The sequence below is a fragment of the Coffea arabica genome, chromosome 1e (genome assembly GCF_036785885.1).
Source record: "Coffea arabica cultivar ET-39 chromosome 1e, Coffea Arabica ET-39 HiFi, whole genome shotgun sequence".
NCBI classification, from domain to species: domain Eukaryota; kingdom Viridiplantae; phylum Streptophyta; class Magnoliopsida; order Gentianales; family Rubiaceae; genus Coffea; species Coffea arabica.
The window spans coordinates 51,886,533-51,901,150 of NC_092311.1; the positions used below are offsets into that span (position 1 = coordinate 51,886,533).

The 14,618-nt window shown below is 39.3% G+C and overlaps 2 protein-coding genes across 2 annotated transcripts; one reads left to right on the top strand and one right to left on the bottom strand.

Annotated features, from left to right (window-relative positions):
- The first annotated feature begins 5,626 nt into the window (after positions 1-5,626).
- Positions 5,627-10,313, top strand: LOC140013405 (probable pectate lyase 8). The gene is made up of 7 exons (XM_072062680.1): positions 5,627-5,836; positions 5,957-6,013; positions 6,585-6,659; positions 8,299-8,941; positions 9,042-9,145; positions 9,227-9,365; positions 9,458-10,313. The coding sequence occupies exons 1-7, from the start codon at positions 5,751-5,753 to the stop codon at positions 9,677-9,679; spliced, it is 1,326 nt and encodes a 441-aa protein (XP_071918781.1). The 5' UTR covers positions 5,627-5,750; the 3' UTR covers positions 9,680-10,313.
- Positions 10,314-10,852: 539 nt separating this feature from the next.
- On the bottom strand, positions 10,853-13,937 carry LOC140013401 (putative kinase-like protein TMKL1). Its single transcript, XM_072062674.1, has 2 exons — positions 12,447-13,937; positions 10,853-11,572 (listed from the first exon to the last, which is right to left on the bottom strand). The coding sequence occupies exons 1-2, from the start codon at positions 13,816-13,818 to the stop codon at positions 10,935-10,937; spliced, it is 2,010 nt and encodes a 669-aa protein (XP_071918775.1). The 5' UTR covers positions 13,819-13,937; the 3' UTR covers positions 10,853-10,934.
- Positions 13,938-14,618: the final 681 nt, after the last annotated feature.

The following is a 14,618-nucleotide window of genomic DNA, read 5'->3' on the forward strand; positions in this document are numbered from 1 at the left end:
TCCACAAAGAAAGAACTTCCACTAGGAATAATAAATAGCATTGAGGGACATGTCTTAGTCCAATCATTAATGTTTAAGGTGGCAACTAGAGCTGTTAATCGAACCGGATAGCTCGCGAGCCGAGTTCGACCCGGCTCGTTTACTGAGGAAAACAAGCCGATCTCGAGTTGTATATATACTCGTCTATTAAACGAGCCGAGATATGCTCGACAAGCTCGAATAGTAGGGGCATTATCATAATTTCATTGTATATCTAATAGTTTTACCCTCTTTCCTTTTTTCGATAAGGGTTCGACTCCGCTCGTTAAGTTCAGCTCGATTTTGAACTCGAGTTCGAGTTTTCAGCCGAATTTGACGAGTCGATCTCGAACAGCTTTTGAACCTCGAATTACTAATCGAGCGAGATCGAGCTAGCTCGATTGGAGGTTCGAGTCGAGCTCGCTCGATTATCATGTGCTCGAGCTCGACTCGACTCGATTAACAACTCTCGTGTCAACGGGAAATTTGCCATTTTCACAAGAGTCTTTTCGTTGCTTAATGATGTCTTGAATATAGCAGCAGCAGCAAGCAGCATTGGAGGGCGTTACTGCCGCACATTAATCGAGGATGATGTGGTTTGTTGACTTCTGCCGCCTTTGGATATCGAATTCAATCGAACTGATTAGCAAGTCTTCGCTTTCATCAATCACCAGTTTCTCTTTTTTTTTTGTTTTCTTCCACTGGTTACTTTCTGCACTTGGATCGCAAAATGGATGTAGACGTGCTTGCTTGGCAATTAACTGAACTAGTACTAGTATTTAATTAGGATTTTGATGAAAACAACTATGAAATGAGAAGCTAAACGACGAGACATATTCCCAGTTTCACATGACCCATTCCGTCCTCAGACCTGAATCAGCCAGTGTTACTGTTATGTCGACAAAATAGAACTAGTAATTGGAACAAAGATAGAATGATTAGACGACATGGGCTGGCTTTGATGACTTTCAATGAAAGGAATCCCTGCTACACCGACCTCACCTCACGTGCTTGTGTGCGGTGAATGCTGCTGCAGTTTGCAAGGAGAAAACACGGAGGATTCACCAGAAAATCATTCACAAAATTTTGGCCCAATCATGCCTAACTTGTAACTGAACTATACACGTAAACGTATTACTCAAAGGAAAAAATAAAGATGAAGCACAGGTATATAATATACTGACTCAGTTTGAATGATAAAGATGGACAAGATTAATAGCTATGCCACTTACAAAAGTCTAATTATGCTACGTTTATTCCATTACTTGTAACTTTTCGGCTTACCAAATTTTGATGTTAGCTAAACATCTGTTGAATCTCAGCATACAACCTTTGTGCCTGGAATTACGGTAGTGGGTTTGGATTGAAATTGACTATCAGACCTAATGGTTGGAATTCTATTAGGATCACTTCCCAGATGGTCAACTTCAACGACCAAAAGAATTATGATCGCCATTTTCTACAATGTGCGTTTAACCGCATGCCCAGCGACAACGAAGAATTAAACGAAAAAAAATAGAATCCCCGAAAGGGACATATCACATATAGGGTGGATAGATGTCCATGTAGTTGAAATATGGCAGTGCCCTTTGTGGATGGGTGAGTTGAGACTTAATTACAGGTAGTCACTTTCTTGTTAGTTCACTTGGTGGCTCACTCTATCGAGTTTTGACCCCTTGGTGATGGTGCAAAATGGTGAATCACCCACCACCTTCTTGAAAACAAATTATCTAATCACTTCTTTCCTTGATTGTGCAAATGCTATCCATCTTCATTTGGATTGAAGAATTAGGCTTGGAAGGGGGTAGGGGGGAAGGGATTGGGAATCTACAAATAAAGATTAAGGAGGTGTTATTAAGACGATGAATGGATTTTAATCTCACTCATACCCATATAATATTTGTTTAAGATTAACCATAATCACCAATTAAAGATCACTCCTTCTCCCTTTATTTTCTCAAAAAAAAAAAAACTCTCTGGCTAAAACTCTCTTCAATTCTCTCATGGGAGAGAGAGAAGATTTTTTCAGCAGATCTTACCATAATATCTGGACTTGAAGCATGTAATCAACAAATCTGGCGGTTGAAAGCATGCACAGATGTCCATGGAGTTATAATTATTTTATTTTATTTTTTAAATTTGGAACTTTATAATATAGTTTTATTATTTTTTAGGTCTGAAGTATTCTTTCTTCGTATCTGTTCTTTGATACCTGTGTATATTTGATATGTAATTTCTACCATCAGTGCAGATTTTAATGAAATTATGATATTGTATCAAAAAAAATTAACCGTAATCAGTTCCGTGGATTTCATAAATTACTTCTATGGGCCTTATTATTAACCATTAAAGACTAGGGTTCACTTATTTATTTATCCTTTTATTACTAACCATTCAGAATTGTGTTGTTTATTGAAGACGGACCGCGAAAGGGAAGGAAATGAATAAGACTAGCTAAGTAGTGACTGGTACGGGTATGAATTGAATAAGAGAAGCTAATTCCCCTTCCCCCTTGATTAGCGCGGTGCATTGGCATGTGAAAGGGAAGGAAATGAATTAAAACAAGGTTTCTCAAATCATCTAACTTCTGATGACATTGGATTTCTTAGGCTAGCCCCAGAAAAATGCAGGCATGCTGTTGCAAGTGTTGACCATTCAAGAGAAAAGATTATTGAAATCCGCATTAGTCTCTTGGTATTGAAAAACGAAATCCTACATTAATTCCTTTAAAACAAAAGTTGGATCCCTACGTACGTACTTGCCGGGGTTGGTGAATTGACTAACCGACGAAAAGTTGAGGCCTGGTTCAATAAATTGGGTGAGTAAAATGAGCACTCAGTTAACGAGGAAACCACCAGAGACTTGAGAGAAGCTGCAAATGCAACTGGGTAGGTCATTTAGGTCGACCCATTTCGACTCTCAACTCTCAACTGGCAATTGATCTTTCATCTTCTTCTAACCTTTGCTGATCACTGAGGACTATAATGTTGCTCCTTTGGCCCATTATAGTCAACTAACCCTATCCATCAATTCAAAGAATTGATTAAGTTAACCCCACTCTGGAAAGAATATAAGGAATGGCACTAGTCAAACTTTTTCATTAAAGTCGCTACACCAAAACTTTAATTGCCTGCTTGACTCAGTTTACTCCAAAGTTAATTGATGCGATAGATTACGACTTCTAGATTAATTTGGTCCAACAAAAAACTCCTCCACATTCGAAGTTAACTATCTACATCATTCATCGAGGACAAGTGTATCTTCCGTGTTAAATTCTTGCTAGACAAAAGAAAAGGCCGACTGTGAATTTATCGAAACAGCAATCCAGAGTAGTTTGATGCATGCTAGAGTAGATAGAGCTTTGGAGGGACTGCATATCACCAATCCAGTAAACTACTGATTACTCTCTCTCAAGTAGTTTGAGTCTTGCCAACGGCCTCCTGAGCTGGTGGAGGTGAGAAGTCAAGGGTTCAACTTTTGCCTCTATTCTGGTACCAAAAGGTGACACTAGGAGTTTCTACACATTTTGCTGTCGCAGCAAATACTCAAAACTATAATGGCATGTATACATAAAATGAGAGGCAGGAAATCCTCTTAAGCGTTTGTTTCTGAAAAATGAAAAAGAGACTAAACAGTACCATTTGTTTGAAATGGAGATTAATGATCAATTTAGTTGAGGATAATCTCACTCAATCCTTATTAGTTATATTGGGAGATCCAAACAAATGCGGATCAATTTGGGTGTTACTCCTATTCGATAGTAACTTTTACCAGTGGTACAGGGCAGCGTGCCACGACCACAAGAGGTTAAAGGGAGAGCGAATGGAAGAGTCACTTTCACTTACTGGCAGTTTAGTTAGTTTGGTGAGTTGTTGGGGTTAGACCTTCGGATGTGGACAAGCAATTGCTTTTTTTTTTTTTCACTTCGCACGAACATAGACAAGCAATTGCTGAAACTTCCAAATTTATTGTTAAGAAATTATGATTCTACAATATTATAGTTTGATCATTAGGATTCCGTGAATTCAAGTCTTATATTTCACTAATCTAGATAAATTATTTTTCACAAAATGTAAACTAAATTAAATATTAGCATGTAATACTTGAGAACGCACATGATCTTTTTTGTGCTAAAGTTGGAGTATTTTTTACATTTATCAAAAAACATATGTTTTCATAAATTATAATTTCACAGATAAACAAATTTTGTTTTCGGACAATATTTATAGAATTTTACGATTCTACAACCTAATTTTATGATTTCAAAATGATTAAAGATCTATTTTGAAAACATTAGAAAAGCCAATTAATCTAACGGATGTAAAAAAAAAAAAAAAGAGTAAGAAAGCGCAAGAAAAGAAAGAGTTCAGTTAGTGGCAGTTAGGTGAGTTAGGTTAGATCTTCAGTTAGCAATAGGTTTTTATTGTTGTGAAACTTCCAACTTTATTGCTGTTAAGATTTTATGGCTCTACAAATTTATAAATTATATTTATAAACTTCCAAATTCAAGGAGATTTAAAATTGTAGTGGCAGCAATTTAGGTGAGACTTAATGGGGAGGAAAAGTGGTAATAGTTAAAATTCTAAATACATGAATTTGTTAAGATTTTATGATTCTACTATCTAAATTTATAAATTTAATTTGATCTTGACCTAGTAGCATTATCCACTTTTATTCAAGAACTGTATTGACATAGTGATAGGAATTTATGTGAGATAGGTTAGATTTAATAGGGTGGAAAAGTGATGATTGTTAAACTTTTAAATACATAAATAAATTTGTTAAGATTGTATGATTCTACTATCCAAATTTATAAATTTAATTTGATCTTGACCTAGTAGCATTATCCACTTTTATTCAAGAATTAAATGGGATCCTAGATTTAATGGGTGGATAAGCATATTGCTTAAACTTCCAAATACATAAATTTGTCAAGATTTTATGATTGTAACATCCAAATTTATAAATTTGATTTCAACCTAGTAGCATTATCCACTTTGATGACTAGAATTTTGTGGATTAAGTCTTATATTTTAAAAACTTTAGATACATTCTATATATATATATATATATATATATATATATATATATATATATATTAGCCAAAATGTAAAATAAATTCTAGAAGGTCTTGAATTTTTATACTATTAGCATATAATAGTTGAAACTATACATCTTAGTTGAACAAACTTAATTGTTTGGCTAGCATTGCATTTTCTATCTTCATTGACATGTGTTTTCATAGACTATAAGCTAACAAACAAATAAATTGTTAGTTTTTATTTGGATTCTATAAGTTTAAAGTCCGATTCTATTGTTTCAAAACAATCCAAGGTATGATTTTGATTTTGATTTTTAAAACCACCACTAAGCAACATAATAGACCAAAAATAACTCAATCAGTACAATCAGCCACACGACTATCCAAATATCCAAATAGGATCTAGGATCCCTTCATAATACTACTAGTAGTACTAGAATCGAATTTTAAAAATCCAACTAAGTAAATACTCTATAACAATCTAATTTGGAAATCACACACCCTTTGACTAATGAGCCTAGCAGTCTAACGCAGCGTGAAGCAGGAGTCCGGTGCTTTCTTTGTTGTTTTGCTCTCCTACTATAAAAAGGCTGCTTCATCGAAGCTTTTCTTTGACTCCATCTCTATATTTCCATTTCCTCCTTCTTCTTCGAGAAAAGTACAGAGGGTGTGTTGTCTTTCTTAACCAGCAATGAGTGTCTCTCTTAAATATTTCAGTCTTTGTTCATTGTTAACCATAATGCTCGTATCTCTAAATGCGGGTGCAGAAACAGAAAGGTATTGGGTTTCGTCTGTTTTAACTCACCTTTGTTTAGCGAGTACAGAAGGAAAAAGAGTGTTCAGTTGAATGCAATTTGATTGATTTTTTGATCATTTACGTACCGCTACATTGCACAGTTACGTTGAGGACGGCAAGGTGTTGCAGAGCACAGGAAACTCAACAATCCCATTAAGGTTAGTTACTTTTACAAGCATTTTAGAACCAATTCCGAATTTCTGTCTTTAAGTACAGGTAGTGATCTGCATATTAACATGCTTCTTGCCCTGTCTTCAACAATTTCTTGAAGAAACTAACAACATGATGGTCTTGTAAACCATATTCCTGCATTGGTAAAACAGAGCGAAACTGTCTCTTCTCAAAAGTTCTTTGATTTGTATCCCAAGATTGCCATCGGAAACAAGTGCATTTCGTGTTCTGATGATTCCAGAGTCAGCTTTAGAGAAAATCGAAAGTGTATGAGGCTAGCCATGTCAATAATAGACAAGAGAGTAGAAGGGAATGAATATTCATTAACCAACCGCCCCTTCAGTTTCCAGCCAATAGCAAGCTCTGTTTCATGTGTTGCTGTCTCGAACGGTGTAATATTAATAAAGTACCAAGAACTAATGGACGATCAAATCCTAAGGTTGTGGTTGCAAATGGAATTAATATGCATGTGGACTTTGGAGAATGGCAAGTAGTCGCGAGTTGTGGGGGGGTTTTTTTTTTCTCTCTAATCTCCCAATTGATAACTTTTCTTTCCAGGCCAAATGAAGAGGCTGAATTCAAGCACGAGCACGCTGTCGTCGATCCAGAAATGGTCGCTTCCATGGTTGATATGTGAGTGTCCTCGATTAACGGAATGATTTTCTTTTACTTTGTACTGATTTGATTTCCTATCTTGCGTAACTTGGATCTATTCCCCCTCCCAGAACAGAACAGAATTCATGTGTCCTCAATTAATGAAGGATCATGGACAAAGACAATGTGAAAACACACCTCACATGATCCCAACACTTACCCATGCAATGTAAAACTGCAGTTAAAAGTTTGTCTGTAGTATGATATGAACCCGCATTAATTTCTACGAAAGGCGCTAAAATTTTGCCCCACTTTAATAATCGCAAGGATCCTATTATAGACCCCGTCCCAGCAGTGTATTCCCACGCAATTTTTGTCAGAAATGGATTTTACTGTGGTTTATACCAGAATTTGCCTCAACGCCCATCCCTGCATTTCTTACCAACCCAAACTAGGTCCTCGCCCTCATTTTGCAGTCTTCTTGGCTGATCACTCCCTTCGTGCCTTTCTAAGTCGTCATAATCATCCCTTTTGCCTGTGCAACTTGTTTAACAAAGTAGAGTATCGTCTAGAGGATAATGGTGGAAGTTTTTTTTCCTTACTCTCGTGCAAAACATCACAAAGCATCGACTAGTAGTGATACTAACACTCCATTGCTGGAAGAAAAAAATTGTTGAACTTAATGATGGCCAGTAGTGCGATATTATATCCAAGAAATAGGTGACCGTATTTAATCTGTTTAAAAGTATAGTAAATTGCTTTGCCGGGGCGCTCTGACTCTCTCTCTTTCGAGTGTAAGTGGAAGGGTTCGAACTCGAGCACTCTTTTAACTCATTTGTATAATGATGGCATCTCTCTGTGCTTGATTCATTTTGTTCTTGGGCATAAACTCATTTGTATAATGATGGCATCTCTCTGTGCTTGATTCATTTTGTTCTTGGCAGTATGCCCGCATGCATGCGAGTTCTCTTTAACTCATTTGTATAATGATGGCATCTCTCTGTGCTTGATTCATTTTGTTCTTGGCAGTATGCCCGCATGCTGCTGTTGTGAGATCCGCACAAAACGAGTCAATTTGTTTGAGCGTCTTCTTTTTTCCTCTTATCCCGGTTTCAAGTTTCCCTCTTATCCCAGTCCTCAGATCTAGTTTCGATTTCATCGGAGCAGTCGGCAGATCCAGGCATTCTACGGATGGCTAAATTGGCAGGGCCCATCACCTTATTAAATATATGGACTTTCCCTAGTTGTAGAGTATTATAATAACCCCACCGACGCCGTAGTAGATGGAAAATCACCGCCAACCTTCTTGCGTTTATTTCCAACTGCCGCTAACTTGCCGAAGAGATCGTGTAGTACTATTTCCGTATTCGTGTCTTTGATTCTCGATTTCTCATTCTTCACATGCTACTCTTTTTTGACTTTAGACAGCAGTCCTCGAACAGTTAAGAAGAGCCCTTAAAATACTATTGAAACAAAGCTTTCTCCACATTGTCACGTCGAATCTTTGTTAACGTCTGTTAATAATCAACCACAGCATTCACCAAGTAATGATTGTGTTTCTTGAAAGCAAGTGAGCATCCTAATAATTTAAATTTAGCAGTAATTTTTTTGCTATGTGATTTGGTAAGAATAACCCCCAAAAAAAAAATTTTTTTTTTTTGGTTACAACTCCTCCCAGGAGCATACGCAATAACACAGAGAGGAGGAAATTGGGATTCTTCTCATGCGGGACAGGAAATCCTCTTGATGATTGCTGGCGCTGTGACCCAAACTGGCAACGCCACCGCAAACGCCTGGCCGATTGTGCCATTGGATTTGGGCGCAATGCCATTGGCGGTCGTGATGGCAGGTTCTATATAGTCACGGACCCTGGTGATGATGACCCTGTTAACCCCCAGCCTGGAACACTTCGTCATGCCGTAATTCAGGACAGGCCTCTCTGGATTGTGTTCAAACGGGACATGGTGATCACCCTAAAGCAAGAGCTTATTATGAACAGCTTTAAGACAATTGATGGCCGGGGTCTTAATGTTCACATTGCAAACGGGGCTTGCATAACCATCCAATTCATCACCAATGTCATCATTCACGGCCTCCACATACATGACTGCAAACAAACTGGTAATGCCATGGTTCGAAGCTCCCCAAGTCACTATGGCTGGAGGACAATGGCTGATGGTGATGGCATTTCCATATTTGGTTCGAGCCACATTTGGATTGATCATAATTCTCTTTCCAACTGTGCTGATGGCCTCATTGATGCCATCATGGGCTCTACTGCAATTACCATCTCTAATAACTACTTCACTCACCATAATGAGGTCAATTTTCCCCTGACTGAGCACTTGCTTTCTTGAATTGACGGTGGAGCTTCCTATTTTACCGCATACCTAACCATCTGGAATGCTATTCTTATCGCAGGTTATGTTATTGGGCCACAGCGACGGCTACGTTAGGGATAAGAATATGCAGGTCACCATTGCCTACAACCATTTTGGGGAGGGGCTGATACAGAGGATGCCAAGGTTATACACACTCCATTTTGTCTTGTGATCTCTGCGTTACAAGGCTTTCTGTTTACTGGACTTCCGCTAATTAACGTGCAGGTGTAGGCATGGATATTTCCATGTGGTAAATAATGACTACACTCATTGGAAGATGTATGCGATTGGTGGCAGTGCTGAGCCAACCATTAACAGCCAGGGGAACAGATATCTGGCCCCTGCCAACCCCTTTGCTAAAGAGGTTCGTTTGTCAAAATTGGAATTTTCTTGATTGTTTTACAGAATTAGTTGTCGACTTCAAATTATTGAATTCTAGCTGACTGGTTTCTACAGGTGACAAAGAGAGTGTTGACAAATGAAGGGGTTTGGCAGCACTGGAACTGGAGGTCTGATGGGGACCTAATGCTGAACGGAGCCTACTTCACTTCATCTGGCCTTGGAGCTTCGGCCGGCTATGCCAGAGCCTCCAGCTTAGCAGCCAAGTCCTCTTCATTAGTGGGATCCCTTACCTCTGGTGCTGGGGTCCTTTCTTGCCGCAGAGGGCACCAATGCTAATCGGATCAAAAGTACACTTGCTGAAAGAGTATACAGCAGTGATTATAAAGTTGAACATGTATCCAATTTTATCATTCCGTAAGAGCTACTAAACTGAAGCCTACCCAATTTTCCTACTCCATCCCTTTTCCAGAATCTTTTCCTCAATTCTGTCCCTATTGGTATCTTATCTCTCGCGTACATCTTTTTTCACGGCAAACGAAGTCAACCCATCTCCATCATCTCTAAGTCCCGGTTCCACCTATTGTTCAACCTCGGCCTGCTTCAGTTTCAAACTTTGAAACTTTGAGGGGCGCAGAAGCCGATGTTCCTTGCTCTATCCCTGCATCTCTCATTCCTCTTCCCATGCAAACAATCATTTTTCTTCTCTTTCATTTAAATTTTTAGAGTCGATTAATTTGACCTCCCTTTCTTCTGCATGCGAGGGGAAGAATCTCCTACCTATATGCCTCAAAATTGCTTATACAGAGTTTTAGAGATTGGAGACGAGAAAAAAGAAAGAAGAAACTCAATTCTAGAACGATGTAATTATGGTTTGGACTACGTAGAAAATTGCAACTCTGTAAATTCTCGCTCATGTTACTTAATGCAATAAAATCGGATAGGGCGACGCTATGCCTATATAATTACTCCATTTTCTCTGGCAATTGCTGCGACCGTATTAGATTTCCTGAGTTTATGCTTATAACTAGATTCTTGACGATATTGATTCCTCAGCGCAGGGCAGTGGTGCAGGGAGGCATGACATCCCAAGCCCATTAAACATGCCCGCTGTTTACCAATAGTTTCTTTCAAGGCTCGCTCCACATCTATTGGTCATGTGAGGCGAGTATTTACCTTGTGCATAAACCTTCTTGTAAGGTGACTGACTTGAAACCAACTCAACAATGCTCAACTGCATTCCAAGATTTCCTTATTTTTTTTACTGGGAGACCCCATTTTGAGATTAAATTAAATAACACTAGTCTGAATCCAACCAATTTGTCAAATTCATGATCCTTTTCTTATTAATTTTGCAATCATTACAATTAATGACCACAGTTTAATAACAGGAGGGGATTCCGGCCAAGATGATTATATTACTTGTTTCCTTTTTAGGTGGTTCTAGTGCTGTTCAAAGCTTAGCTACCACAGGACGTGATGCAATAGTTATAGGAAGTATCACCAAAGAAATGAAGCGGATTGAAATGATTATCAACTTATGCTCCTTGGGAGACGCAAAAATGAAATTCACAATCAATGGAAAAGAAGGAAATCAAAATGGAGTACCGCTTTCACTCCTAGTTTCAGCTGGGCTGTATAAAGCAGACCTATTCCTTGGTCTGTTCTCCTCCAACTGCCTTACAACCTCATCCATGGCAGGCCTTACAGAAGCTACAGGAGCGCAACAACCCATTGCAAGCTTTAATGCCTGAACTAACCCTTCTTCCATCGGACTCCTTGTGCCCTTCAATAGCTCTACATCAAAAACTTCCATCGTTGTTTCTTCAAGAACTGCTACTTTAACTAGTGAAGGCAAATCAACAAAATCCCCATTTCTGCCACCCTTTCCTGGCTTTCTCCCAAGCAAAATCTCCAATAACAGTATCCCAAATGCATAAACATCAGTTCTAGAATTGCATTTCTTCATCTTTTGGAGTTCTGGTGCCTTGTAACCATCAACCTTTGCAAGTCCCACTATCTCATCAGCGACAGCAGGGACCATTATTTTGTCAAGTCCAAACTCAGTAAGCCTAGCCACAAAGAAGTCATCTACAAGTACATTTTTGGATCTCACATTGCCATGAGTAATTGGTGTTTCAAGGCTGTGAAGATAAGCCAGACCTCTGGCTATGCCCAAAGCAATTTTGTGTCGCCTAGCCCAATTCAACACTGGTTTCCCCACCCTTGATTCTGCATGCCAGCAAGATGCATGATAATGAATGTTTCCAATTAAATTTCTAGCCATTTCGAAAACAGAATATAGCAACTCCTAGAAGCATCGGAATCAAGAAATTATGCATTTTATATGTGGTCAAGATGAAAGATACTCATCTATTCTAAACATTACCAGCCTCCTTAACTCGTCAAAAGATCAAGGGAGATTAAACACTTTATCAATCATAAAATAAAATTCTCTCTCTCAATGTGGAACTTCAAAACCCTAGTTGGATTCGCATTGTAAATTGATGGAAGTCATTTCGAAGACCCTAAAGTTATCCTACACCATTAACACAATATGTGCAGAAGGGTGAACTGAAACTGGCTTGCTTCCTCTATATTCTTCTGGCCTTTTTTTTCACTCTTTATTATTGGAAGAGAAGCAGAAAGGAGTTGGCAGTATGCCGAGTTAATTCTGAGATCAGTAGGCCAAAGGTGGCTAGAAGGCTGGAAACTATCAAAATTATTGGAGTCAACCATAACATACATAATGCAGTGCTTGATATTTTTTTTTCACATTCCATTAGTCTGTCACATAAATTGTATGCTATTTGCTGGTAATGTCTGTCTAATGACATATTGAATGCTTGCATTGAATGGCCTTTTGAAAAGGTATAGATGTCAATATATGCAACTATAATTCAAGCAGTATCTGGTTTACTCTATGTTACTTGTCATGAACTGAGATTTTAGTGCGTCATACGAGCAACCACTTGTATCACATTAAAAAAATCCTACAAGGTCAGCTTAATTTTGTAGTATTATTTGATACTAATATCCACAAACAGACAATGAAGAAAAACAGTAAATTCAGTTGATAAAGAAAAGAAAAGGAGTATGGGCTTACCATGCAAGAGGTCATGGAGGGTTTTGTTAGGTAGATAGTCATATATGAGTAGCTTTTCCCCTCTTTTCCCCTGATAGAAAGCTCGCAACGGAATCAAATTCTCATGTCGAACTTTGCCAAACTGCCTTATCACTGGCAAACAAGAACCCCTATCCTTACAACTACCTTCTCTCAACAACCTCAACGCAATTGTTCCTCCATCAGCAAGCTTTGCCTTATATACAGTTCCATAACTAGTCTTTTCCATAACTTGTCCTGTCGCATTCAATACATCTTCCAATGTCAAATGCTCGCCACCCTGAAACAAAATCAGCTTGCCCTCACCACCACCGCCGCCGCCGCCGCCACCACTTTCTTCATCCTCTCCTTCCTCCATTTCCTCCTCTTCTTCGTCCACATTCTTCCTCCTCTTTCCCTGCAAATATCCAATCAAAATTGACACCAAGACTACTGCTCCAGTCATCATGCCAATGACAATACCAGCAATTGCCCCTGAACTCAATCCAGAGCTTCCACTACAAGCCCTCAAAGATGGCCCACAGAGTCCAGGATTACCCTCGAAAACCTCAGCCCCGAACTTCACGTTTCCCAAATTTGGCAGCATCCCACTAAAGTTATTAAACGAAAGATTCAATTTTTCCAAATGTAGTCCGGTTAAACTCACAGGAATAGGCCCAGAAAGCATGTTACTAGCAAGATCAAGTTGTTTAAGTTCATTAAACCTAGTTACAAATTCAGGAAAATTTCCAGAAAACATGTTGTGCCCCAAATCAAGGGACTCTAGGTTCTTGCAAGTAGCACCGGGCAATGCAGGCTCAGGAAGAGTCCCAGATAAAGAATTACCGTGAAGCCGAAGCGAAACCAGCCTATCACACAAATTCCAAATTGAAGTTGGAAGTGACCCGTTGAGCAAATTGTTCCCCAAATCAACTTCAGACAGAGCAGAGCTGTATCCAAGCTCAAGAGGGATGGTTCCAGATAGCCCATTCACCCCAAGATAGAGACTTTGCAGAGTTGTGAGCTCACCCAGCTCTCTTGGAAGAGTTCCAGTTAGATTAGCAGATGGGAGCTGCAGAGAAAGCAGGTGCAAAGAGGAGTCGTTATAAAGCGAAAGGCTTGTCCATTGTGGCGAAGACAGGTCAGTGCAGGCCAAAGAAGTCCCATTTGCGAAGACCCATTTGAGGCCTCTCCATTGACAGAGTGGAATTGACGTATTCCACGAAGAAAGCAGCAAGTTCTCAGAGCTGCCCTGTAATACAGGTTTGATCTTCAGCAAAACCAGCTCAACATCTGAGGATGCAGATGAAGAAATAGGCAAATTATGGCTGATAACGAGGGTGATTAACAGGTAGATAAGCTTCAGAAACTCCATAAATGAATGGATTTGGAGTGGGAGAAAAAGCACGGAGTACTAAGGAAGGAGAAAGAAAAAAGTGAAGGAAGTGCTTGGTAGTGGAGACTGGAGAGAGTTTCCTTTTCCTTTTTAGTAGTACACTACTATGTTCTTTTCTTGTTTGAGGTTTTCTTTTTGGTAAAGCTGACGGGGCTTTTGACTAAGGGCGAGACCTCTTGTCTATATTTTTTCGAGCGTACGATTTTGATTTTGATTATCCTAACTTTTAAATTTGGCCGTCCGATGTCTGAGCCGTTGGTCCTCAGGTGTTGATATTTCAGAGACGTTTAGTAATCGGACGGTTACTAAATAAAGTAAGACGCAGCATGACTTTTGTCGTGAATCGGCTGCACGCTCGCACACCTTTGGAATTGAGAAAATTTTTACTAGTAATTATCTGAGGTTAGGAAATGGTTTCTTTTTTAGATGGCAGGAGCTGGGGCCCGGGGTGAGCTGCTGGCCAACAGAGATTGCTTTATTTGTTATCTTTAGCCGTCCACGTGTATGACTGGTCATTCTGACTGAGGCCCGAGCCTGAGAGCAACCCTAGCCAGCCGGTGCTGGTGGAGATCTGTGGCCAACGCTGTCTGTTGTACTCGATAGTGTAGTATGCATCCGGTGATTGTGATTGATTTCTTCTGGGTTCTGGTACTGGGGCCCCGTGCTTGCGCTTGCGGATCCCATACTAAAAAGTTGAAACTTGATTCTACTACTACTACTACACAGGGAGCTTTAAACCTCTTTGGTAGGGAGGAGGGGGGGGGGGGGGGTTTTTTTGT